Source organism: Muntiacus reevesi, chromosome 2 (assembly GCF_963930625.1).
Source record: "Muntiacus reevesi chromosome 2, mMunRee1.1, whole genome shotgun sequence".
NCBI lineage: Eukaryota > Metazoa > Chordata > Mammalia > Artiodactyla > Cervidae > Muntiacus > Muntiacus reevesi.
In genome coordinates, this window is record NC_089250.1 from 216,331,023 (window position 1) to 216,353,514 (window position 22,492).

Consider the following 22,492-nt stretch of genomic DNA (forward strand, 5'->3'; position numbering starts at 1 on the left):
GACTGAAGAACTGAATTGTGAATTCTAACAAATTTAAAATTTCAATGGAAATAGCCACATGTGGTTAATAGCTTCTGTAGTGAGCTTCACAGGTAGAGTATAATTCCAACTGTGTTAAGAAAAGGTATGTGAAAATATAGGGAAATTAACTGAAAAGAATCCCAAAGCGTATATAGCAGTTTTCTCTGGAGATGCAGTGCTTCCAGATTTTCCAACGATCAATGGTTGGCTTTGACAGTCCCAAGGGAAAACAGGTCCCTTAGGAGGGGGAAGGAGAGGACAAGCTCAGGGCAGGCAAAGCCCCCGCCCTCAGGAGGGCCGGGCCCTGGCCAGGCTGCTGAGGAGGTGAGGTGTCTGCCTTGCAGGGGGCTGGTTCTGACAGGTGGGCTGTGCCTCTGTGACTTGCATCTCCTCCTAGCTGGTGGGCACCCTCGCTGGCACGCGAGAGCATGGCTTATTTGGGGCGAGCATGTGCGCACGCACGTGGGTCCTGCCCTCTGCCGCTAACCTGGCAGCCCCATGCTGCCTCCGCAGCTGTTTGCTGAAAACTGGGTGGGCTCTGTTTGAATGTTCACTTATTTCCCAGACTTTCCTTCAGTTACTTCTCCAGTTACCCCTAACTTTACGGAGCTACCCTCTCCGCACTTCTGAAGGCAGGAGAAAGTTCCTGCAGGTGGGTCTCAGCCAACGGCAGGGAGGAAGCCTGGGTTGGCTCATTACGGTTTGCTGGTGTGTCAGCAATTTAGGAGCTTGGATTGTTTGAAGTGGCAAGAATAAAGGAAGATGGAATTTTCCTAAAGACACAGCTGGAAGCTTACAGATTTTTTCCTAGGTAGAGAGGCCATGAGCAATTTTCTCAAACTTCAGAGCACATAGGAATCACAGGGCTGCCTGTGTGACATGCAGACTCCTAGTGTTAAATGCAGAAATGGGGGCAGAGGAAGCCAGGCCACGTACCCGAGGGCACCAGCCGGTCAGCAGAGCTGGGGTGAGGGTGTCCGGACTCTCCCACAAGGCTGTCTTTGACTGTCGTGCTGTGTCTGTCTCCTGTGGCAGATGTTGGGCATGAAAGGAAGAGTGAGACAAACATGGGGTCCAGCCCATTCTCTAACGCCAACTAGATGTCCAACAACTCGTTTCTGCCCTGTCTAACCACTGAGACTTAGCGCAGACCCCACTGGTTACTGGCTCAGTCACCCAAGACTGCACCCACTGCAGACACCAGCTGCACACGAGGAGCCGTGACCCCCGCACTGGGTGTGATAATCTGCTAGAACAACTGCCAGACTCAGGAAGGTGCTCTCTTTACAAGCAGTTTATAAAAACGGTCCAGGGGGGTCTGGAGCAGAGCACCGCGCTCCCAGCACATGGATGTGGTCAGCAACTTGGAAGCTCCCCAAACTTTATTGTTTATGGGGCTTCACTTAGGTTCCATTGTGTTGGCATGATTGATTAAGTCATTAGCCATCAGTGATTGCTTGATACCTGGCCTCCTTCTCCTCCCGAGATTGGGGGTTGTGGCGGGGAGGGGAGGGGAGGGGCTAGAAACTCTAACCCTCTAGTCACAGGGGTGGTATTCCTGGTGACCAGATTCCCATCCTGAAGCTACTTTGGCTTCCCCAGGTGTCATCTCATTATCACACAGACAGTAAATTCCAAGTGTTTTAGGGACTTTGTGCCAGGAACTGCACAAAAATGAAAGATACATTTATTTTCTATCATACCACATAGGGTATTTACAATTTTCTGGAAAACACATCTGCATTTCTACCACAAGTTGTCTACAGCGGTCTCAAGAGCACACACACAGGTCACACCACACACTGTTGGTGCAGAAAGGCTGGGTGTCTGTGTGACTGGGGGACCCAACTTCAAATTCAAAGGTCTTGTAACGGAGCTCAATGGCAGAGCTGTAACCGGACTTCGAGGTCCAGTTAGAGACAACAGCAGGGACGAGGCAACCTTATGCAGAGGGTCCACCCCACCAGACACAACCTCAGGCACCCAGAGAGCTCCCGGACTCAAACACGTCTTCCATTTGTCTGTCAGGGCGCCTCAGATGCGGGCAGGCTTAGGTTACTAATGTAAAGGCGTTAACTGGAAGAAGTAAGGCATTAAATCATTAGCAGAGATTAGTGGGGCTGGCTGGAGGGTGGCTCCCTGCCTCCCTGCAGAGGCCCAGCAACACACCTCTGCACCCTGAGGAGCTCAGACCACCAACAGCAGCCTCGGGTCATAGCTGTGGCCCTGGGGCAGCTCAGGGTGCTGGGCAGAATTTGAAGACAGGCAGCTCGGTGACTTCCACTAGAAGACCCCGACACTGACTGTAATTAATTTTGGAGCCTCTAAATTTCAAGCTCATTTATCCAGGTCAGAAACCATTTGTCTGCATCTAACAAGCTGCAGCCTGCCGCAGCATCCTTCTGACATATGGCCTGTTCGCGTGCGTCTGTGCAGTCTTGAGGGTGAGGAAGGCGGACTCAGCAGGACTCGCACTGCCGGTTGCGCTGGAGTGGGGCACGTGGCCTGGCTCCGACCCCTCGGCTTCCCCAGCGGCCCAACCTGCTTTCAGAGACAGGGGAGCTGAGGTGGAGCTACATACGTGAATCACTCCTCCTGGGGAATGTTCCAAAAACCGTGGAGGGATCGTTCTGGAACGCCTGCTAGCCCAGAACAGGAGACAGAGAGAGCTCCCTGGCACCCAGGAAGTTCATCCCCATGGCAACTCTCCATCCCTGGACTGCCCACGCCTTGGCTCTCTCTCTCCCTAAGGAGACTGACAGAGGTGATGCAAATTTAAATATGGGCTTGCCTTTCTCTAAAAAAATTTTATCTTGGGACTTCCCTGCTAGTTCAGTGGCTAATCCCAATCCAGGGAGCCTGGATTCAATCCCCGATCAGGGAACCAGATTCCACAAGCTGCAACTAAAACTAAGATCTGGCGTAGCCAAATAGATAATAAAAACATTTTATCTTGAAATATTATAAATACAGGTGTAGTGAATAATGTTAAGAAATATGTGTGTCCTCATTTTCCAATTTAAGATATAAAACCACATCATTAAACAAAGCTCCTTTGTTATCTTTGATTGTATAACCTTCCCAATCCCATGAGAGGTAACCACTATGCTGAAATTAGTGTCATCACCCATTTGTTTACATATATTTATATGTGTATATATAATTACACAGGATATATATAGAGTCAGTATACAATCTTTCTCATGTTTAAAAATTTTATTGAGGTGAAATTCATATAACATAAGATTAACCATTTTAAAATGTACAATTCAGTGGCATTCAGTGCATTCAGTGTCGGGAAACCACCACCTGTGCTTGCACGCTTTTAAACTTGTGTAACTGGGGCTGTGTGTTAGGCATTCTGTGCATCAGAGCTGCTTACGAGGTTCATCTTGTTGATGCATGTAGCCCTGGTCCCTTTACTTCACCGCTATACTGTATTCTCCTGTGTGGCTATTTCACAACTGACCCTTTCTCCTGATGGCCAGAGGATGGTTTCGAGGTTTTCCCTGTCACCAATAAGCCTGCCTCCCTGCGCACACACCGGCGCTTCTCCAGGATGTCAAACCAGGAGCAGAGCTGCTGTGTCACAGGCCGAGTGCAGCTCCAGATCTGAGGCATCGCCAAAGTGCTCTTCAAGGGGGTGCTAATTTATACTCACAGAAGCTTGGCTGTCTTGGGGAGCTGGGAGCCAAGTGTGCAATTTAATTAGAGTAACTTAACACTTGGATAGTGTATTTCATTTAATAAAACGCTGTGAGGTTGGCAGAGCAGGATTATTAAGCATTCTCAGAAAACTTTTTGAAGACAAGGAAATCTAAGACGCAGAGGGAGGGACTCACCCTGAATCGCAGGGAGCCAAACCCACTGTCTGCGTGCTCCTCCTGTTACATTAGTTTCCCTCTTTCCTTCCCCAACACAGCCACCTTGTCCCTTTCTTGAGCAAAGATCTGGCACCCCATCAGCCTTCGGAGGGCACAGTAATGAAAGCTCACAGGCTGACCCTGGAGAGGAGCCCTGGGAAGGAGGGTCTCTGTGGATTGGGCCATTCCAGGTTGCAGGGAACCAGGGCAGAATCTTCTGGACTTCTACAGCCCACTCTCCTCCTTGTGGTCAACTTGCCTACGCACAAAGACTGCATCTGGGAGTAGTACTGTTGGATCTAAGTTGCCTGAGACGGCATAAAAAAACAAAAAGGCTGCAGGAAAAAACCAAAACACTCTGAGGGTAAGATTTTTCCTGTCAAAGTAGGAACCCCGGGCACACTGGTACCCCAGGGAAGGAGGTGCAGTGGGCTGGCATTTAAGATTTAAGTCACCTGGGACCAGCCCCTCCTGCCCCCGCTTGCTGGAAGCAGGCAGCATCCTGAAGAGGAGAGGGCGACCCGGCCTGCACTGTGGTGCACACTCTCCCCTGCAGAGGTTCCGATGCTGCCCCGGGGCACCGAGGACTGGAAGCTGAAGCCCGTGTGCCCACGCCTTTGGCATACTTCTGGCACCAGAGTGTGCCAGCTGTCACTGCTCTCAAGTCTAAGTGTCCATCTTTGGCTCTTCTGTCCCCTCGCACTCCAGTCTTTCCTTTCTGACGTGAACCCTCCGGTGGGGAGCCGGATCCAGCAGGTGAGAAGAGGCTGTTCCATCTTGCATGCCCCCTGCCCTCCAGGCCTACCAGGTGCATGCAATCACTGTCAGTTTCATAGTCTGACCTCAGGTGAGTTTCCTCTCCTGGTCAGGAAAAGTGGGACAAAGCATCAGGCACATGGGGGACCAGTCTGTCCTTTGGTGATGAAACTGAGAGCTTCTGAATGCTTCCCCTGGAGTTCACCATCTTACACTAACTCCTTTTTAGTAATGAAAAAAGAAGAAAAAGTCACGGGCTCCTACCCAACATGCCTCGGCAATTCCAGTTAAATGGCAGAAGAAAACTGCGCCTGAGACCCACACCACACACACTTGCTCTGTCCTGCTGAGGCCAAGAGGTGGCATGGTACCTGAGACCCCGTCCCCTGGCCTGCCTGGTGCCTCCTGGCTGCCAGTAGCATCGTGGCGCCACTCCTTTCCTGGAGGTCTTCCAGATCCTCCTGTGGCACCAGCCACCAGCCTGCTGGCCCGGTCAGTTCTCATGACCTTAGGCCTTGGGGTCTGTCGGGTTCTCTCTGCTCAGCTCTGATGGCACACAGCTCAATCAAGACTTAGTTCTCAACGCTGCCCTTTTCCCCTGGGACTTTATGCAGCGTTCCTAATTAGAGCACTGTGTTCCTTGGGAAATAGGTGAACAGAACGCATAAAGAAGTCTGTTTTTCTTCTTTGATGTTATGCTGTTGTAGGGCAGGTTTTTTTCAGTAACGGGAAAGTACGCGAAGCCCTGGAAATTGAATGCGTTCATCTGGGACTAGGAGAAGACTGATGGCCAGAGCGAGGCCAGGAAACTCAGCTCTCAGGGATTTTCTGGACTCCACAGACCGGCCAGGAAGTGTCCTTGGCCGCCTTCCTCGGTCGTCCCCACCACGCTCAAGGGCGGTGCCCGGTGCCTGGCAAAGGACTGTCGAGCTGCCTCCCAGCGCTGACTCAGGCTCCCCACTTCCTGCAGACATTTTCCTTGGCAGTTCCCGACTCCTGGAAAGCGATGTAATTTCCCTTGGGAGTTAGGCAGATCAGTTTTCACTAACCATGGACGTGAAAAGCTAGATAAACTATTATCCACCTGTTCTTAAAAATTGCTGGCTACAGTTCAAACAAGACTCTGATGGAAGAGATGATTCTGTATCGAAGATGCACACACCTCAGTCAGCCCCGTCACCCAGCCTGGCCTCAGTGAGTAACGAGGGTCAGAACCTCACGACCACGCAGGGCTGACAGTCTAGTCTTGGCTGCGTGAGCGTCTGCCTGTGTATCAGAGAACCAGAGGGGGAGACCTGCGCGTGTTCCCTGCACGTGTCACTAGCTCACCTCCACCCTGTGAGGTTCAGAAAGCTGAGCTGTGCTCAAGGTCACAGGGCTGGTAGGTGTAAGGACAGGATCTGAATTCCAGTCTCTGGAGCCCTACTACCCCTTAACCCCATCCATGTTACTCAGAACTTCTGCCCGCCCGCCACCAGAGGCAGGTTGTGAGGTTTACTACTTTATTAATATGAAGTTTGGAATTTAAATCTTCTAGAGTTAAAAAAAAAAGAGTCCTTTGGGGTTTTCTTTGACAAACCCCCAAAGAATTACTGAGGTGAGAACACATGGGAAGTTGACTTTAAAGGAGAGGAGAATGGCTGAAGGAAAAAAAAGATCTCTAATTCAGTGATGGCATATCCTTATTTTATATCCTTACACCGTATCAGCGAGGACGAATCCCAGTCAGGACAGAAGCGCGGGGCCCAGCGTCGCACCAGCACAGCGGGCCCGTCTCAGACAGCCCCTGCTCTCGGGCCCACGGCAAGCGGGCCGTGCACCCTTCTCCATAGCGGCCGAGACAGGCCTGAGGAATGGGCTCGGCCTCCTAGACTTTGCAGCAGAACAAAGGGAAGGCAAGTGGCGTCATCCTCACCAGCCTCTCACAGGATCAACTTGTAATTTTTTTTTTTAATTTTTATTTTTGAAAGGACAAACTAAACAAATGAAATCATGTGAGATCAAGATACAAAGAAGAAATTCAATGTAGAAAAAAGGACCTTGCTGGGAGACAGTCGATGAGAAACAGGAAACGTCTCGCAGACACACAAGAAGCTCACGCTGTAGAGAGGACTGAGCTGCCGGGGGCTCCTCATCACATCAGGGCTTCATTTTGCTCAGCCTGAGATCTCGCTCAATTTCAAACTGCCTGTGATCCACTCGGTCTAGAAAAGCTTTTCGTTCGATGTACCTGGAAGAAAATGAAGATGCCGGTCAGCAGACTTAGTAAGAGAAAACGCCTCCCCGGCAGCACCCCCTCTCCCCGGGGGGAAGGGCCACCTGGCCCGGGGCTCAGTGGGTGACAGCAAATGCAGGCAGGTGACCACAGGCAGAGCCCAGAGGGGCCGCCACTACTCTTTCAGTAATATCCAGACCACTCATTTGGTCTAAACAAGGCACTTTCTGGTTCAGAGGTGAACAAAAGTAAAATGAAAAAGCGAAAGCAACAACTTATCAAGGGGAAGTCCATTAGCAGCTGGGGGCAGGAAAACGTGATTGTGTAACCAGGTTTAAAGGAAATCAGGGCTCAGTCAGGCCCGGGTTCGAGCCTGACCTGGTCACACAGCAGCTGACAGTGGCGAGTGCTCACTGTCAGGGCACCTACCTGCTGGCAGCCCTTCCTTCCCCTCACCCATCCCTCCTCTCCGGTGTCCTCCACCCACCTGGGGCCAGGGGCCTTCCGTGAGGATGACAGAGAAAGCTTCCCTAAATTCCTCCAAGGGAACGAGGTCAAGTGCCTCTGCGCCCAGGGCCCATGTACACGGGGTCTCGTCAAGGCCTGCCCCTCGCCTGCTTTGGCCTGCCAGGCACGGTGGGAGGGAAGGCCCCCACCGTGAAGCTGGTAGGCACCGCGGGGAGTGAGATACAGCTCCATTTTCACGCACCTTCTGGTCATAAAGTGCGCTGCCATTTGCCTTGGGGGGAGGGGCTCTCTGCCAAGTAATCTACTGAGAGCAAAACTGCCACCGAGAATGGGAGACATAATTGAATCTGTGTGCTAATCTTTCCTTTGTTGCACTGCGGAAAATGTGCATCTGTGATTACAAGGTCATTTCATCTGTGGGGAGCACATTACCAGCTTCAGGACCCCGTGTTCCTTGGCTGAGCTCACCCTGTGAAGGGCAGCCCCCACCTCCCCGTTCTCCCGCAGGCTGGTGGCCACTAATCCTGTGGCTCACTACAGACGGGGTGGCGGCTCGGGCCGAATCCTGACCCTGTGACTTGCTGGCTGTCTCTGAATAAGCCTTCTAACCTGGCTAATTCTTTCTTAATCTGCCAGAAAAAAAAAAGATAATTACCTCTACTCTGAAGGCCTGCGGCGGGGATTGAATGAAATAGTGTACATACAACGCCTAGCACAGAGCAGGTGCTCCATAAAATGGCAGTGAGAGTGGCCACCATCATTTCGGGAAGCCAGCTTCTAGAGTCAGGGCTCTGAGGACCATCAACTCAAGAGGAGCAGTGAGCTCTCTGGTGCATGTTAGCAGCATCTGTGACAACAACCCAGTCCAGGATCAGGAACTCGGCATCTGAGTCAAATCACCATGGAGGGGCCGGAATGGCTGCAAACACAAGGGCATGGCCTGCCTGTAAGCTCGATGTGAGCCCTCAGGGTCAGGCTGTCCAATTTAGCCAGTGAAATACAGATCACAGCTTCAGATTCCCCGGCAGACGGTGAAGCCACTGCCGGGGGCAGAGGACCCTTTTTGATAAAGTGAGCAAGCAGGAGAGATGGTGGCGGGAAGTGGACACACACAGAACAAGCTCCTCCTCCGTTCCCCACAGAGGCCCCGCAATGCCCCCAGTGGGGCCCTGAGCCAGAACTGACCGATGGGCTGTGTCGCCCCACAACTGTGCCCCTCCACACACCAGCTCAGGGACCCTGGCTGAAGACCACAGTGGGGGTCAGAGTTTTGACAGCAGCGTGCTTAACTGCCCCTAGGGTTTCCATAGAAAAGAGGTGGGGGGGCTGTGGTTGAGAAGACTTCAGGGCATGTTTCAGGAGAGCTACCAGCCAGGGTCACCTGAGAGCACGTCCTGGGGACATAATGGGAAGCAGGCAGCTTTGAGCATTTGCGGTTTTTCCTCTTTGACTTTCCTTTAAAGTAGAGGAAGTAATACTTAAATTAAGATGCTCAGTAAGCATAAATAATGGCCTCGCAGGTTCCCGGAAGCTGTGTCGGGTCCGGCTGACCTTGAAACCATCAAAAGCAAGGCCAGGCTAGGTGCGAAACAGGTAGGTGTAGGAAGAGTTCGGGTTGAGGGAACGCCTCCAGCAGCAGAGGGGGCGCATGTGCAGAAGGCAACTGAATTCTCAAGGGCAACCCAGACAAAGGCCATCCCGGCAGGTCTGGCAACTTCACTCCCCCATTTATAGCACCTGCAGCTGCTAACAGGAGCCTTGTGATGGCTTTGGCTTGCTGCCAAGAGCGGACCAGAAACCAAAGTTCTATTGGACAAGTCCCTCCCCACCTCCCTGAGATCAAAAAGCTGCCAAGGATGAGGGTCGTTCCAGCATTAACTGTGTGTGTGACTGTGGGCAGGATAGTTCATTTTTCTTCACTGGAAAACACGAGTAAAAATTACACCACCTCTCTGACAATACAGTGAAACCATGAGAAGTACTCTGTAAACAATAAAACCAGAAAAGACTATGAGCATTGTGGGCTTCTTGCTTCCCATTTCTGACCTGACTATCACTCCCAAGCCTCAGAACCCAGGACAGCTGGAACAGGGACCAAGAGACCAAGGGCTCCAGAAAGAGGAAGGGCTTGCAGGGAAGGCTGGCTCTGCAAGGTGGCCCGAGCGGATGACCTATCTAACCTGAGCCTCAGGAAGTTTTCAGGCCCCGTAAGCAGGTCACAGTCTTCAAGGAGAACCACCAGCTGACAAGTGCAAAGGTTCTTTTTCGGTCTGTGCCCAGCACTTCTGGGGACCAGCCTGGTTCAGCCCTGTCTACTGGGAGGTGGAGGTGGGGACATCCCTTCCTGCCACCATTTCCTATGGAGCCCAGTTAAGAGGCTGCAGCTCTTCACTGTCACAAAGTATGCTAACAGCACCAAAACCCAAGGGATGTGCTGAGCCTTTCCTTTCAGAACCAGGTTAGACACAATAGGCTTGGTTATCTTTTTGATTTTTCAACCCAAATTACTTTTCTGCCACCAATTTCCTTGAGATCCAGGCCGTTGAGGAGGGAAGGAAAAATGGAAGAAGACAAAAAAGCTCTGTCACAGGGTCACAACCATCCACAAGAGGCCTCCAGACCTACGGTTAGGAAAAGAAAGAGTAGGGACTTCCCTGGCAGTCCAGTGGTTAAGACACTGCCCTTCCATCATGGAGGACGCAGGTTTCATCCCTGGTTGGGGAATTAAGATCCCACATGCCGGGTGGAGTGGCTAAAAATTGGGGGTGAAGAGTGGAGAAAGAGCACAGACAGCTGCAGGGAGTCTGAAGCGGCACACGAGGACCTCCCGTGGCTAGTTATCACTCTGCCCACGGCAGAGCCCGCAGGAGTTCAGCGCAGCACAAACCTGGGAATGAAAGTGGATCAACACCAGAAAGTAACAGGCAATACAAGGCCCTGAGGCTGGAACAGAGCTCTGTGATGGGTGTGATGAGTGGCGGACTTTGCAGTTCTGAGACCCGCGCGTGAAAGCAGCAGTCTGCCCGACATCGACATCCCACGAGGCCGGGGGAGAGGACTCAAGCGTGCCTCGGGGGCCAGAGCAGGAGGGTGCTGACTGTAATTAGGCTTCTTCCCCACTGCTCTCCTCCCATCTCACCTCAAAGCTATGACTCTTGGGGGTCATGGAGATAGACTCTTTGAAGAAAGAAAATTATTTTCTGTGGTCTCTCCAAATCACAAACACACCTGGTTTCCAATCATCACACTCCATGACCTTCAGTTTGATTGCCAGGAGCAGCCAAGACCATGCCTGGCTTCCTCTTCTCTGTGCACTGATCCCTCTTCTAAGCCTGCCGGCCTCCGCCTCAGCAGTGCAGGAGAGACGTGCCGCTGACAGTGGATACCGCCAGGGAATCTAGTAAGAGCGGTTGCAGGAATAGAGGGAAGCAATGCTAGAGGCCTGAGGGCCACACGGATCTTGAAATACTGGACTGAGTTCTGGAGTGCGGGGTTCAGAGGAAAAGCAATTCTTTGCTGTTCAGCTGACCTCTTTGGTACAGGCATTTTAACCAACCTTGCTGACTGAAAAAGATGCCCGAGTGGAGATCTCATTCCGACATGCCATGCCCTTCTTTTCTGGGGGGTTAATTCTAGTCCTCCTAGGTTCCAAACAAAACCACGGGTGCCTGACAGCTAGCAGAATGGACATCCAGACAGCAGAAGGCTCGGCGCCTGCTCTGGGCAGACACTCTTAGAAGGCTCTGGTGGTGGGGAGGTGAGCCAGACCCTGCCCTTGGAGCTGACTGCACACGAAACACAGCATGATGTCATACCACATGACAGTGTGAGGAGGATCAAACAGAGAGATGTGATGGAGGGTTTCTAAGGTGGGCTACGCTGGGGAGTAGAGAGCGGCACCCGAGTGACCAACAAGAGCCCAGCACGGAGGAGGAACTGGGGAGGCGCTGAGGAGCGAAGCAGAGCTGGGCAGCCGCAGGCAGGCAGAAGAGTAAGAGGTGGGCAATGGACAGCTCAGGGAGGGCGTGGAACGCCCGGGGAGGAGGTGAATGCTGACCTAAGTGCTACTGAAGGGCTTTCAGCAGGGAAAGCAGGGAAAATGGTTTGCACGTTCAAAAAATCACTTTGGCTGCGACGTGGAGGAGAACAGAGGTACAAATGCAGACGCCTGTGGCTGGTACCGGACTGCGAGCAGCTGGGAGGGGCCGAAACACACTTCACACGAGAATTTTCTATTGCACTTTCAGGACTGACTTCGAGGGTTTTCTTTCATCAGTTGAGTGGATGGGGATGGAATCATTTTCTGTGAAGTCTGAGGAAGAAGGCTGTTTATGGAAAGCAAGCAAGCCCAGGTTTCCCCTGCTATCTGAAAGTAGAGTGTTCCTATGACACCTCTCTTAGCTGACATGGTGTGAAGAAGCAACTACCTTTTTGGTGAAAATGAAACCTCTTCAGATTTCTTTCAGTTAGGGAGAAAAGGGAGAGCATTCATGGAGGTTTTTGGTAAAAGCAAAATGGCACAGAGCAAACTCCTGGAAAGCGGGGGCTGTCTGTACCTGGTTTTGGATGCTAAGTCTGAGGTGGTCTTGCACATGCAAATGGAGATGTGAACTAAACGGCTGCTACAGGCTTCTTCAGCTCAGTGGGGTGCTCAGGCGGGGTAGCTTTTCAGGTAGTGTTTTGCTTCATGTGCAGTCAGCTCCAAGCGCAGGGTCTGGTTCACCTCCCCACTACCAATACCTTCTATGTATCTGTCCAGAGCAAGCCATGGAATTAGTGAGCTTTCCTGGAGGACAGCATGTGAGGAACTGCCCAGCACTTGGGCCCAGGGCCTCCTACCTTAAAGCCCAGGACTGAGAGGAGGTGCCTCTAGGCTGTACAGGCCACAGCGTGGTGTTCCCGAAGGCCTGGCAGGACTACACCAGGAAGGAGTTTAGAGGCAAAGAGCACCCAGCCTCCCAGCAAGGCCCTAAGCTGGGCGTGGTCAGTAAGGGCAGATGGGAGAAAGCAGAGAGGGTGGGAGACTGGGGGGTGGGGTGGGGCGGGGGGAACCCTATCTGTAAACATGCCAGACATTCCCCAACTTATTATCTAACTCCCATAAAATACCCATGAGGATACTGAAGAGTTTCTATTGCACAGATGAAGAAACGGGGGCTACAGCACACAACAGGCTGGCAGTAGGGCCCGGAGTTGAATTCAATTTCAATTCAGTTTATTGTGAAACAGAACATACACCCAACTCCCTCGTAGCTCACATGGTAAAGAATCTGCCTGCAATGCAGGAGACCCAGGCTCAATTTCTTGGTTGGGAAGATCCCCTGGAGAATGGTAACCCACTCCAGTATTTTTGCCAGGAGAGTCCCATGGACAGAAGAGCCTGGCGCGCTGCAGTCCATGGGGGTCACAAAAGTCAGACACGACTTAGCGACTAAACCACCACCACACCCTCACAGTATAAAGTGGGCAAGGCAGATGAATCATTTTATAAAGCAAGCCAAGAAGCAGAGGATGAGCACCCCAGAGAAATCCAAGCTGGCCTGGGAGAGCTTGCTTTATAATGATTCACAATCAGACAGAACTAGACCATAATATCAGAGGAAGAGAAACTTGAACGCAGAAATGTGATGTGAGCAGGTTCACACCTGGCTGGGCTTGGGTGCTGGATACCGGTATGTGGGTGGTGGTGAGAGATACACATGTGCTTCCAGAAGGCTGGCAGCACTGTGCTTCTTGACCTGGTGATGGCCTAACCATGAACTTCACACAGACATACATGGTGTGTATTCTGACTTGCTTCTTCACAAACTGACCTAACGGACACACTGTTTTTGCCCATTTTTGACCTCTGTATAAATGGAATTAAATCAATAAAATACATGGCATCATACTGCATGAACCTGTGTTCTTACGTTACCAAAACTTACCCATGTTCATTCCAATAGCTAAAGAGTATCCCAGTGCATGAACACATCACATCTTATCTGTCTAGTACACTATTTATCGATATCTGAGTTGTTTCCAGTTTGGGGATGTTATTAGAAGTTCTGTTATTGAGAAGCTACCTGTCAGTATAACCGCTCCTTTCAGAGAAGTCTCTTTTTTCTGGCTGCTCTTAAGACTTTTCTCTTTGTCTTTGGTTGTCTGTAGTTTCACCCTGCAGTGTGGATTTCTATTTTATTTATCTTGGGATTCTTTGAGTTTTAAAGTCTATAAAGAGGTGTCTTTCATCTTTTCCTACACTGTCCTCCAGGAAGCTTCACTTCCCTCTTTCATATTTTTTTGTCTTTTTGTCTCTCTGAAGTATATTCTGGATGATTTCTTCTGGCTCTTTTCCAGTTCGTGTATGCTCTTAGATAATGATCTAACTACTATTAAATCTATCCTCTGTGCTTTTAATTATGGTTATTAAAATGTTCACTTCTAGAAATTTTGTCTGGGTCTTTTTCCAATATGCTAGGGCCACGTTAAACAGAATCTTATCTATGTCTGGCCGTGGTGGGTCCCACTACAGCGCACGGGGTGCTCACTGCTGCATGAGAGGCTTCTCCAGCTGCGGCGGCTGGGCCTCTCACTGTGCTGGCTTTTCTCGTTGCAGGGCACGGGCTGAGTAGGGGGTCAGGAGCTGCGGTGCACAGGGTTCGCTGCCCTGTAGCATGTGGAACCTTCCCAGACCAGGGGTCGAACCTGTGTTCCCTGCACTGGCAGGCAGACTCTCAACCACTGGACCATGAGGGGAGTTCTAGGGCCACTTTTTATAGTTTCTTCTTCTTGTAAATATTTTCAAGTTTGTTTACTTATTTAAATACAGCAGGCATAACTGTATTAAAATCTGTATCTGCTATCTTCATTGTCTAAATTCTCTGCCAATCTGATCCTGTGCCTGCTGTTTCTCAAGGTGCTTTGTTTCTTTTTGTGAATATTTTAAGATAGCAAAATTGCTTTTAAAAGACTGGACAATAATAATTCAATACTAACCAATGTAGTTTCAAATTGTATCAAAGGTTTACAAGGGGAAAGATGGCATAGCGCTTACTGAAGTAGAATTACTATCAAAACACAAAAAGCACAACATAATCTTTTAACCTCAACTATTATTTTGGACTTCCCTGGTGGCTCAGATGGTAAAGCATCTACCTACAATGAGGGAGACCCGGGTTTGATCCCTGGGTTGGGAAGATCCTCTGGAGAAGGAAATGGCAACCCCCTCCAGTATTCTAGCCTGGAGAATCCCATAGACGGAGGAGTGTAGTAGGCTACCGTCCATGGTGTCACAAAGAGTCGGACACGGCTGAATGCTTTCACTCTCTCTCTTTCTCTATCTTATTTTAATCAGGACTGTATTACAGGAATATTTTTATCACCTGTAATCATTTTATGTGTTTGTGATCTGGATTCTTCTATGTGAGAACAATTTAAATATGGTACCTGTAAAAAGGTCACAGTCTCTTAATAACTATGGTAGAGGCCAATGATTATTCACAAGTACCTTATTCGAGATGTTATCAAATATGATCTTTCCCTCTTCTTAGTTCCAGCAGAGATCACTTTTGTTCCAGGGTAACACTGTCTGGGATTCTCCACCCTCAGAGTAGACTCTCCCCAGATGACCTCTGCTCTCGTTGGCACATGTGTAAGGGAATTTGGGGACCTGACCAAACAGACTTTTCAGGTTTGGCTTGTGCCCCCTGCCCTTTGACACTGTGGCACTGGCGCACTTCTCCACAGAAATCTTCTTGCCTGTTCTGAAGTTGGCTCTCTAGTTACGCAGATGCTGGAAAGGCTCACCCAACAGCTGACTGTCTTGCTCTCATTTCTAGAATTTTGTTGCTGTGGTCTAGTAATTCTCAATCCTGGCTGTACATGAGAAGCACATGAGGAGTGATTTAAAGATACTGGTATCTGTGATTTTTTTTTTTTTAAATCGAGGTACAGTTGATGCACAACATTATGTAAGTTTTAGGTGTGCTGCGCTAAGTCACTTCAGTCGTGTCGACTCTTTGCGACCCTATGGACTGTAACCCACCAGGCTCCTCTGTCCATGGGATTCTCCACAGCAATTCACAATCTTTTGGCCACGCTGCATGGCTTGTGGGATCTTAGTCCCCTGACCAGAGATCGAACAGGTGGTCCCCTGCTGTGGAAGCAGAGTCTTAACCACTGGCCCAGGGTTACTCCCCAATAATTCATCATTTTTAAAGGTTATACTCTATATAGTTATAAAATATTGGCTGTGTTCTCATGTAGCTTATTTATGCTTTGTTTACTAGGTTAGATTCCACATATAAGTGATGTCATACAGTATTAGTCTTTCTCTGACTTATTTCACTAAGCATTTCACTAGGCATAACATCCTCTAATCCATCCATGTTGTTGCAAATGGCAAAATCTCATTCTTTGTTGTTGTTGTTGCTGTTGTGCTGGGTCTTGGTTGTTGCATGCAAGCTTTCTCTAGTTGTGGCGAGTAGGGGCTACTTTTCATTTGCAGGCTTCTCTTGTTGCGGAGCACGAGCTCTAGGCGTGTAGGCTTCAGCAGTTGCAGCACTTGGGCTCAGTATTCATGGCCTGAGGGCCCTAAAATGTGCATGAACCCCGTGTTGAAGCTCATGGGCTCTAGAGTGTGAGCTCAGCAGCTGTGGTGCACACTCTTAGTTGCTCCGTGGCATGTGGGATCTTTATGGACCAGGGATCATACCCATGTCCCCTGCGTTGGCAGGTGTATTCTTATCCACTGGACCTCCAAGGAAGTCCAAATTTTCATTATTTATTATGGCTGAGGAGTATTCCATTATGTATGTGTACAAGTGTGCATGCACACACACTCACACCCTTGACTCTTGATTCAGCAGCGTACAGGGATGTCTTTATCATGTGAACTTTGGGAAAAGACCCAGAAGAGACTTGTGCTTAACCAAGGTTAAGAACCAGAGCAACAGTTCCTTCCTTGGAATAGGGGCTGGGCCCTTAATCAGCCAGCAGGAGCCAGGAGAGGCAGTGAGTGCAGGTGTGGGGTGGGCGCTGGCGAGGGCAGGTGAGAGGAGCCGAAGCAGAGCGCAGCAGTCATGAGACCTGCACTGGAAAAACACAGTCAGATCCGTGGAGTTGCCTGGCCGGGGGGAAAGGCTCAGAGACAGGGAAAAGCAGAGAGAGGCAGAGTTCCGTGCTCTTGGCTATTCCCTAACCCAGTTATGTGATTTTCCATTGCCTGAAAAGCCCTCCTGGGGCAGATGTCCTTTTTAATCATCTTGTTTTCGCTTCCAGCCTACATTTTCTTATCTCTCCCTTATCTTCAGCAGCACCGCTCCTTACTTTTACAAGACCTCTATTAACAGAAAGAACATTGTCTAACCCATATAATCAATCCTCAGAGAAGCAGTAAAGTGTGGCACACACTGGCAGTTCCTCCGCTGCCTGAGATCACTGGGCAAACGGGAGAAAGAGGCAGGGCTGAGTTGCCTGGGCTGAATCAGAGAGGGGAGGCTGGGGCGTGTGTCAGAGACCTCAGGGTAACACCAACCCCTGCCAGTGCTTTCTCGGGCTTTCCTCGGATGGCTTTGGCACTTCTGCCCTTGTCCTGTGGCCAACCATCTCTGACAGACGAACTCAGAAGCCTGGCAGCTACACAAGCTCATAATGTCATTAGAGAAAAAAAAAATTTCATATCCTGATCAGCTTCTACATTCATTCACATAGTCTTGAAACCTAATCTCGAAAAATGACCCCGCCCCCCAACAAATCTCCCACCTATCTTTATTAGAATGTAGCTTATAAATAAACCTGAGCGACTACCACTTAATACACACCTTTAGGTGACACTGACAGGTGCTCTGCAAAGGGCTCTATGTGGACAGTGCTGTCCATTTTATTGTGCTCCACTACACTGCACTGTGCAGATACTGTTTTTGTACAAACTGCAGGACTGTGGCAATTTCGTATTGTCAGATGATTGTTAACATGTTGTAGCAGTAAAGTATTTTTAAATTAGGTATGTACATTGTGTTCTACATATAATGCTTGAACACTTAACAAACTATCAGTATAGTATAACTTATACCCACTGGGAAACCAAAAAATTCGCATGAAGGCTTTATTGTGTTATTTGCTTCATCGTGTTGGTCTGGAATTGAACCTGCAGTACCTTTGAGGTCTGCCTGTGCTATATACGTCTACACATGATAAGCAGATCACATGTTTTGTCTCACGACAGCCTCACAACTATCAAGACCACCAACCTCACGATCACCCCAGTTTACTTGCAAAGGAGCTGAGCCTCAGGGAGGCACAGGGACTGCAGGAAAGCACTTGCCGGCGAGGGGCGGGGCCGCCGGGCCGGGGGCGGGCCACGGGCCTCTCTCTCTCTCTCTCTGCAGGGGGTGCGGGGGGCGCAGGGCCACGCATGCCTCTCTCAATGTGGGGGCGGGGGGGGGGGGCCCGCCGGGCCACGCCGCGTCTCTCTCTCTGTAGTGGGGGGTGTGTGGTGCTGGGCCATGCACGCCTCTCTCAATGTGGGGGCGGGGGGCCCGCCAGGCCACGCCGCGCCTCTCTCTCTGTAGTGGGGGGTGTGTGGTGCTGGGCCATGCACGCCTCTCTCAATGTGGGGGCGGGGGGCCTGCCAGGCCACGCCGCGCCTCTCTCTCTGTAGTGGGGTGTGGGGTGTGGTGCTGGGCCACAAGCGCCTCTCTCTCTCTCTCTGTAGTGGGGGGGGGGAGGTGCTGGGCCACGCCGCGCCTCTCTCTCTGTAGTGGGGGGGTGCTGGGTCATGCTGGCCTCCCTTTCTCTGTAGGGGTGGGGGCGCTGGGGGCGCCGGGCCATCCGCTGGGCCACGGGTGCCTATGCAAGGGGCAGGAGTGGACTCAAGAGCCACGGACCCAGTTTTGCAGTCCCTTTGTTCTTGGCTCCTTCTGAGGTTCCTAAGAAACCACTGAAAACCATTTCTCCTGGGATATGCCTGTGCAGAGTTTATGGACATCCTCTTTGTACTGCTAAGTGAAGAGGAAGAGGGCACACATGATGGTCAGATGTTGTCTGAGGGCTGGTGTGTCACACAGGTTGAAACCAAGGGTGAAGGCCCACGCGGGTCAAGATAATCCAAACAAAAAAGTCCCATAATAATGTGACAACATCTAGGCACTCTACCGGCTCTGTGTTTGCCTGGCTTCTCAGAAGACCAAATAATTCGGATGAGGCCAAGGCTGATATGGTGAGCCAATCTGACCATATGAACAAAGGAGCTGACACAGTTCACAGGAGCCGCACGTCAGCAGATTCACTGTGGCAGCCATGCCTGTTCCCCAGCGAGTTCCTGCTCACACGCCCTCCCACCCTCAGCCCATCACCTCAGAGTTTCTCTCACCGGAGGGACCTACCCATGAGAGCAGAGCTTCAGCAGCAAAGCAGAGCACTCACATTTTTCATTTCACTGTGGAAAGCTCCCGCCTATTTACACGGGGTGGTGTGTGGGCAAAGAGCTCTCCCGGGGCTTCGAGGGCGTCAGAGGAACAGAATGCGCTGGTTCTTACCCCTCCTTCCCTCGGTTGTGGATGGCTAGCTCCTCGCCAATGCCCTCTTCCTCCTTGAAGCTCTCCCAGTCCAGCTTGGACTTCTCTAGGGTGCTCATCTTCTGCTTCTTGGCTCCGATTTTCCCCAAAAGGCTGCTCATGCCACTTGATCTTTTTAACCTAGGGAAAGCAAAAACATGAAACATGTAGCATGTAAAAGTTCTAATCTCTTGAGTAATGGTTTTTCTGACTGGCATGGGCCTCCCTAGACTCAAGCTACTTATCTTAATGGAAGCCGTGTTTGCATCCAGGGTACTACTTCCTGTCTGGGGAGGAGAACACAGTAAAGAGACCAGAATTCTAATGTGCTTTTCCTGCTTAATACCTCTGCCCGCTATAACAAGCTGGGGATAGGAGATCCTAATGACCTCTCTCTGGTGTGTATGACAGACAGGTCTCTGCCTGCAAGGAGGGAGAAGTCCAGCATGATTCAGTCTTGGTTTTAGAATCACATGCCATGGTTCATATTCCAAGTTGAACCATGTGTCTTTAGGCAAGTTATTTAACTATCAATACATCTGCCTTGGTTTCCTAATCTACAAAATGAACACTTACTCACAGGGCAGCAGTATCTCTTCTATGTAAAGTGCTTAAGACAACACCTGGCCCAGAGTAAAGGTGCAAGGTGACTGTTATCCACCCTGTGTCACTGTCATCATCTGTGCACTAAAGCCCCAGGGAATCCTTTCAAGATGAGAACCAGATCCCAACACTGATGAGCAAGAGGTCATAATATCTTTAAAAGACTTTTAAGATCGTTTCCTTTCAACTCCTATGAGTCAGGACCCTGGTTTTTCCCAGGACGTGGAGAACATTCCTCACCCCGAGAGCAAGGAAAGTACAGCCTGTGCTCTGCTTGCTGGTGACGCTATCATGGACGGCGGGAGAAACCCCACATGCCCAAGTTCAAGTCCTGGCAGGTCGCATGTTTCCAGTCAGTGTTTAATGTGTGAGTTCAAATAAGCAAAACAAACTGCAGCTAGTAAGAAGGTTCTACAAGAAGAAGGAACTAGGGAAGGAACACGGCTTTTGGTCTCTTTAGAAAGTAAAACAAGTTATATACCAGCATACAGAAAATTAGAAATAATTTTCTGCTCTACTGGGATATGCAAGAGAGTTAAAACCTTAAAAACTCTATGAGCTAACATCACAAGGCCTACTGGTAACATTGATAATAGTACCTCTCACTTGTCTAGAAGGCTAATTCTCCAAGTGCTTTTCATGGCCATTTTTTCATCTTATTCTCCCTAATGCCTGTGAAAAATGAGCACTGAGTCTCAGAGGTGGAGGAGGAACCTTCGAGGTGATCTTGACTCACCAACTATTCTAAAGTCCCACCTCCCTGCAGCACAGTGCCGGGGAGGGACGGCTTACTACCTCTGCCCTGGAGAGAGGTGACAGGCCAGTGTCCACGAGACTCTAGGGGTTGGACAGTTACCCTCCACATTCTCATTCTTTTCATACTGGTGGAGGGGACGTTAGCTTCCCCGTCGTGGTCATACCCTACTATATGCTGTCAGCTTAAGATCAACTCAGAAGAGGCTGGGCAGGCGTTACTGTCCTCACTGAGTTGGACAAATAAGCCAAGAGTAGAGAGGTTAAATGATACAGCAAAGGTCAAACCAAGAGCAGATGCAGCTCCAGGATAAGACAAGGCCTTTCTGGCCCTCAGGGTGGGGCACTGTGCTCTCACCTCCAGTGTGGGAGTTTACTGGAGAGATCTTCTAATGGCTACTTTGTTCCCAATTTGCTTATGAATTTTCCAAACAGTTTTTAATGAGCTTTCAATTCATACTTTCTAATTCTTTTCCAGATAACTCAGTTCCTACAACAGTCTCTCCATCCACACACACAGACTATATTTTACCAGGAACAGAGCATGAGTGTGTGTTTAGTCGCTCAATGATGTCCACCTCTTTGCAACCCCATGGAGACAAGTGAAGACAAGTGAAGAGCCTGTAGGCCGCCAGGCTCCTCTGTCCATGGGATTCTCCAGGCAAGAATACTGGAGTGGGTTGCCATTTCCTTCTCCAGGGGATCTTCCTGACCCAGGGATTGAACGTGTGTCTCCTGCATTGCAGGTGGTGATATTTTACCAGGAACAGCATGAGGGGGGGATGAGGAAACTTAATACGGCTCAAATGTTTCCACTTTTCACCTGCTGCACTATACTGGTTCTCAGTTTTATTTTCTCTCACTTGGATACTTCAGCAGCCTCTTCACTTGTCTCCCTGACTTTTATCTGGTCCCATCACTCACCTGTTCCATCCTGGCATTGATGCTATTAATATATGCTGTCTTTAGAGTGAGTTTCCTAAAACACGAAGCCCAACACGTCTTTCTGTTTAAGTACCTCCTCCCTGACCCCGACTGCTCTTATGATAAAGTCTAAACGCCTTCACTCTTGAAGTTCTTCCTGACCTTCTCTCACCACATCTTCCTTTGCAGCCAAAGCTCCAGCCACACCATCCTGACCGTGCAGTTTACCTCTCTGGTCTCGTCTCAGCCGGGAAGCCACCTCCTGCAGGAGGCTCTCCCAGGCCCTTCCCGCACTCTCTGGATTAGACACCTCCTGCTGGAGCATCAAGAGTGCCCCAGCTCTCTCCCGCCGCAGGCCTGCTTCTGTCTGTAACGCGTGCCTGAGGGGCTCCACTCTCAGCACGGCCACACAGGTCAGCTCGGAGCAGGCTCAGGGCCGCTGCTGACACCTCGTAAAGCTGCATACCCGCGGGCTTCTCATTTCAGGCCACGGGGCCTCCTCCGACCCTGTCCACGTGTCACAGGCACTGTGGTGGAATGACTGGGGAGCTGGTGGCTGAGTGGCCAAGCTCTTGTGCTCAGGCGGGCGGCTCTGGGAGGCACACTGAAGTCCCTCAGAAGTCCCAGTGATGCGGGGTCCTGTGGCCTCGGGCACACACGCCTGTACTGGCTTTCCCCCTTCCCGGCCTCACCTGCCCCGCTCCCTCAACTCCTGCTTCTTGAGACACCTTCCCAAATAAGCTACCTGCACTCAAAGCCTTCCCCAAGGTTCTGCTTTGTTGGGAATCTAAAAAAGATGCTCAGGAGAAACACAACCTGCCCTGTGCCGGCTCTGTATGATGTAGACACTTAAGTTCTGGGTTTCCAAATCTCTCTCCAGCACATGGATATAGTTCTGCCAACAGGAGACACTCAATAAAGTCAACAGTGTTACCTGGACCACAGAACCAACTAGTGGGAAAGGATTAGACTTTTTTAGAATAAAAGGTATTCGGAATACTTCTAAATTAGGGAATTTTAAGGGGAGGAATTTCCACTTATATTCGCCAACCAGTTCTCAGCAACTCAGGGTTCCCCATTTTATCTGGGCAACACCATGACCTTGTACACATCTCTCCCCCTTAGCCTACAGCTCTGATGGCATTACCAGAATACACCATCTTTTCAACAAAGGAAAATGATTTTTGCACATAGCGGTGAAGAGGGTGTTAGAAAAGGAAAACAGTCACAACCCCTCTTTGCCTTGTTCACCAGTAAACATCAGCAAAATGTCACCTGTTATATTACACTTTATGGAAAAGCTTCTAGGTCTGCCTCCACTGGATTAACACAGTGTATGATTTCCTAATTTG

At 50.2% G+C, this 22,492-nt stretch overlaps 1 protein-coding gene across 1 annotated transcript in view; it reads right to left on the reverse strand.

Annotated features, from left to right (window-relative positions):
- Nucleotides 1-6,566: 6,566 nt before the first annotated feature.
- The window catches only part of CFDP1 (craniofacial development protein 1), a 97,963-nt gene continuing 82,037 nt past the window's right edge, over nucleotides 6,567-22,492 (reverse strand). Inside the window, exons 6-7 of the mRNA XM_065925020.1 lie at nucleotides 18,843-19,001; nucleotides 6,567-6,870 (exon numbers count right to left, since the gene is read on the reverse strand). Coding sequence (XP_065781092.1) covers nucleotides 6,780-6,870; nucleotides 18,843-19,001 — 250 coding nt within the window. The 3' untranslated portion in view covers nucleotides 6,567-6,779. The remainder of the gene's footprint in view (nucleotides 6,871-18,842; nucleotides 19,002-22,492) is intronic.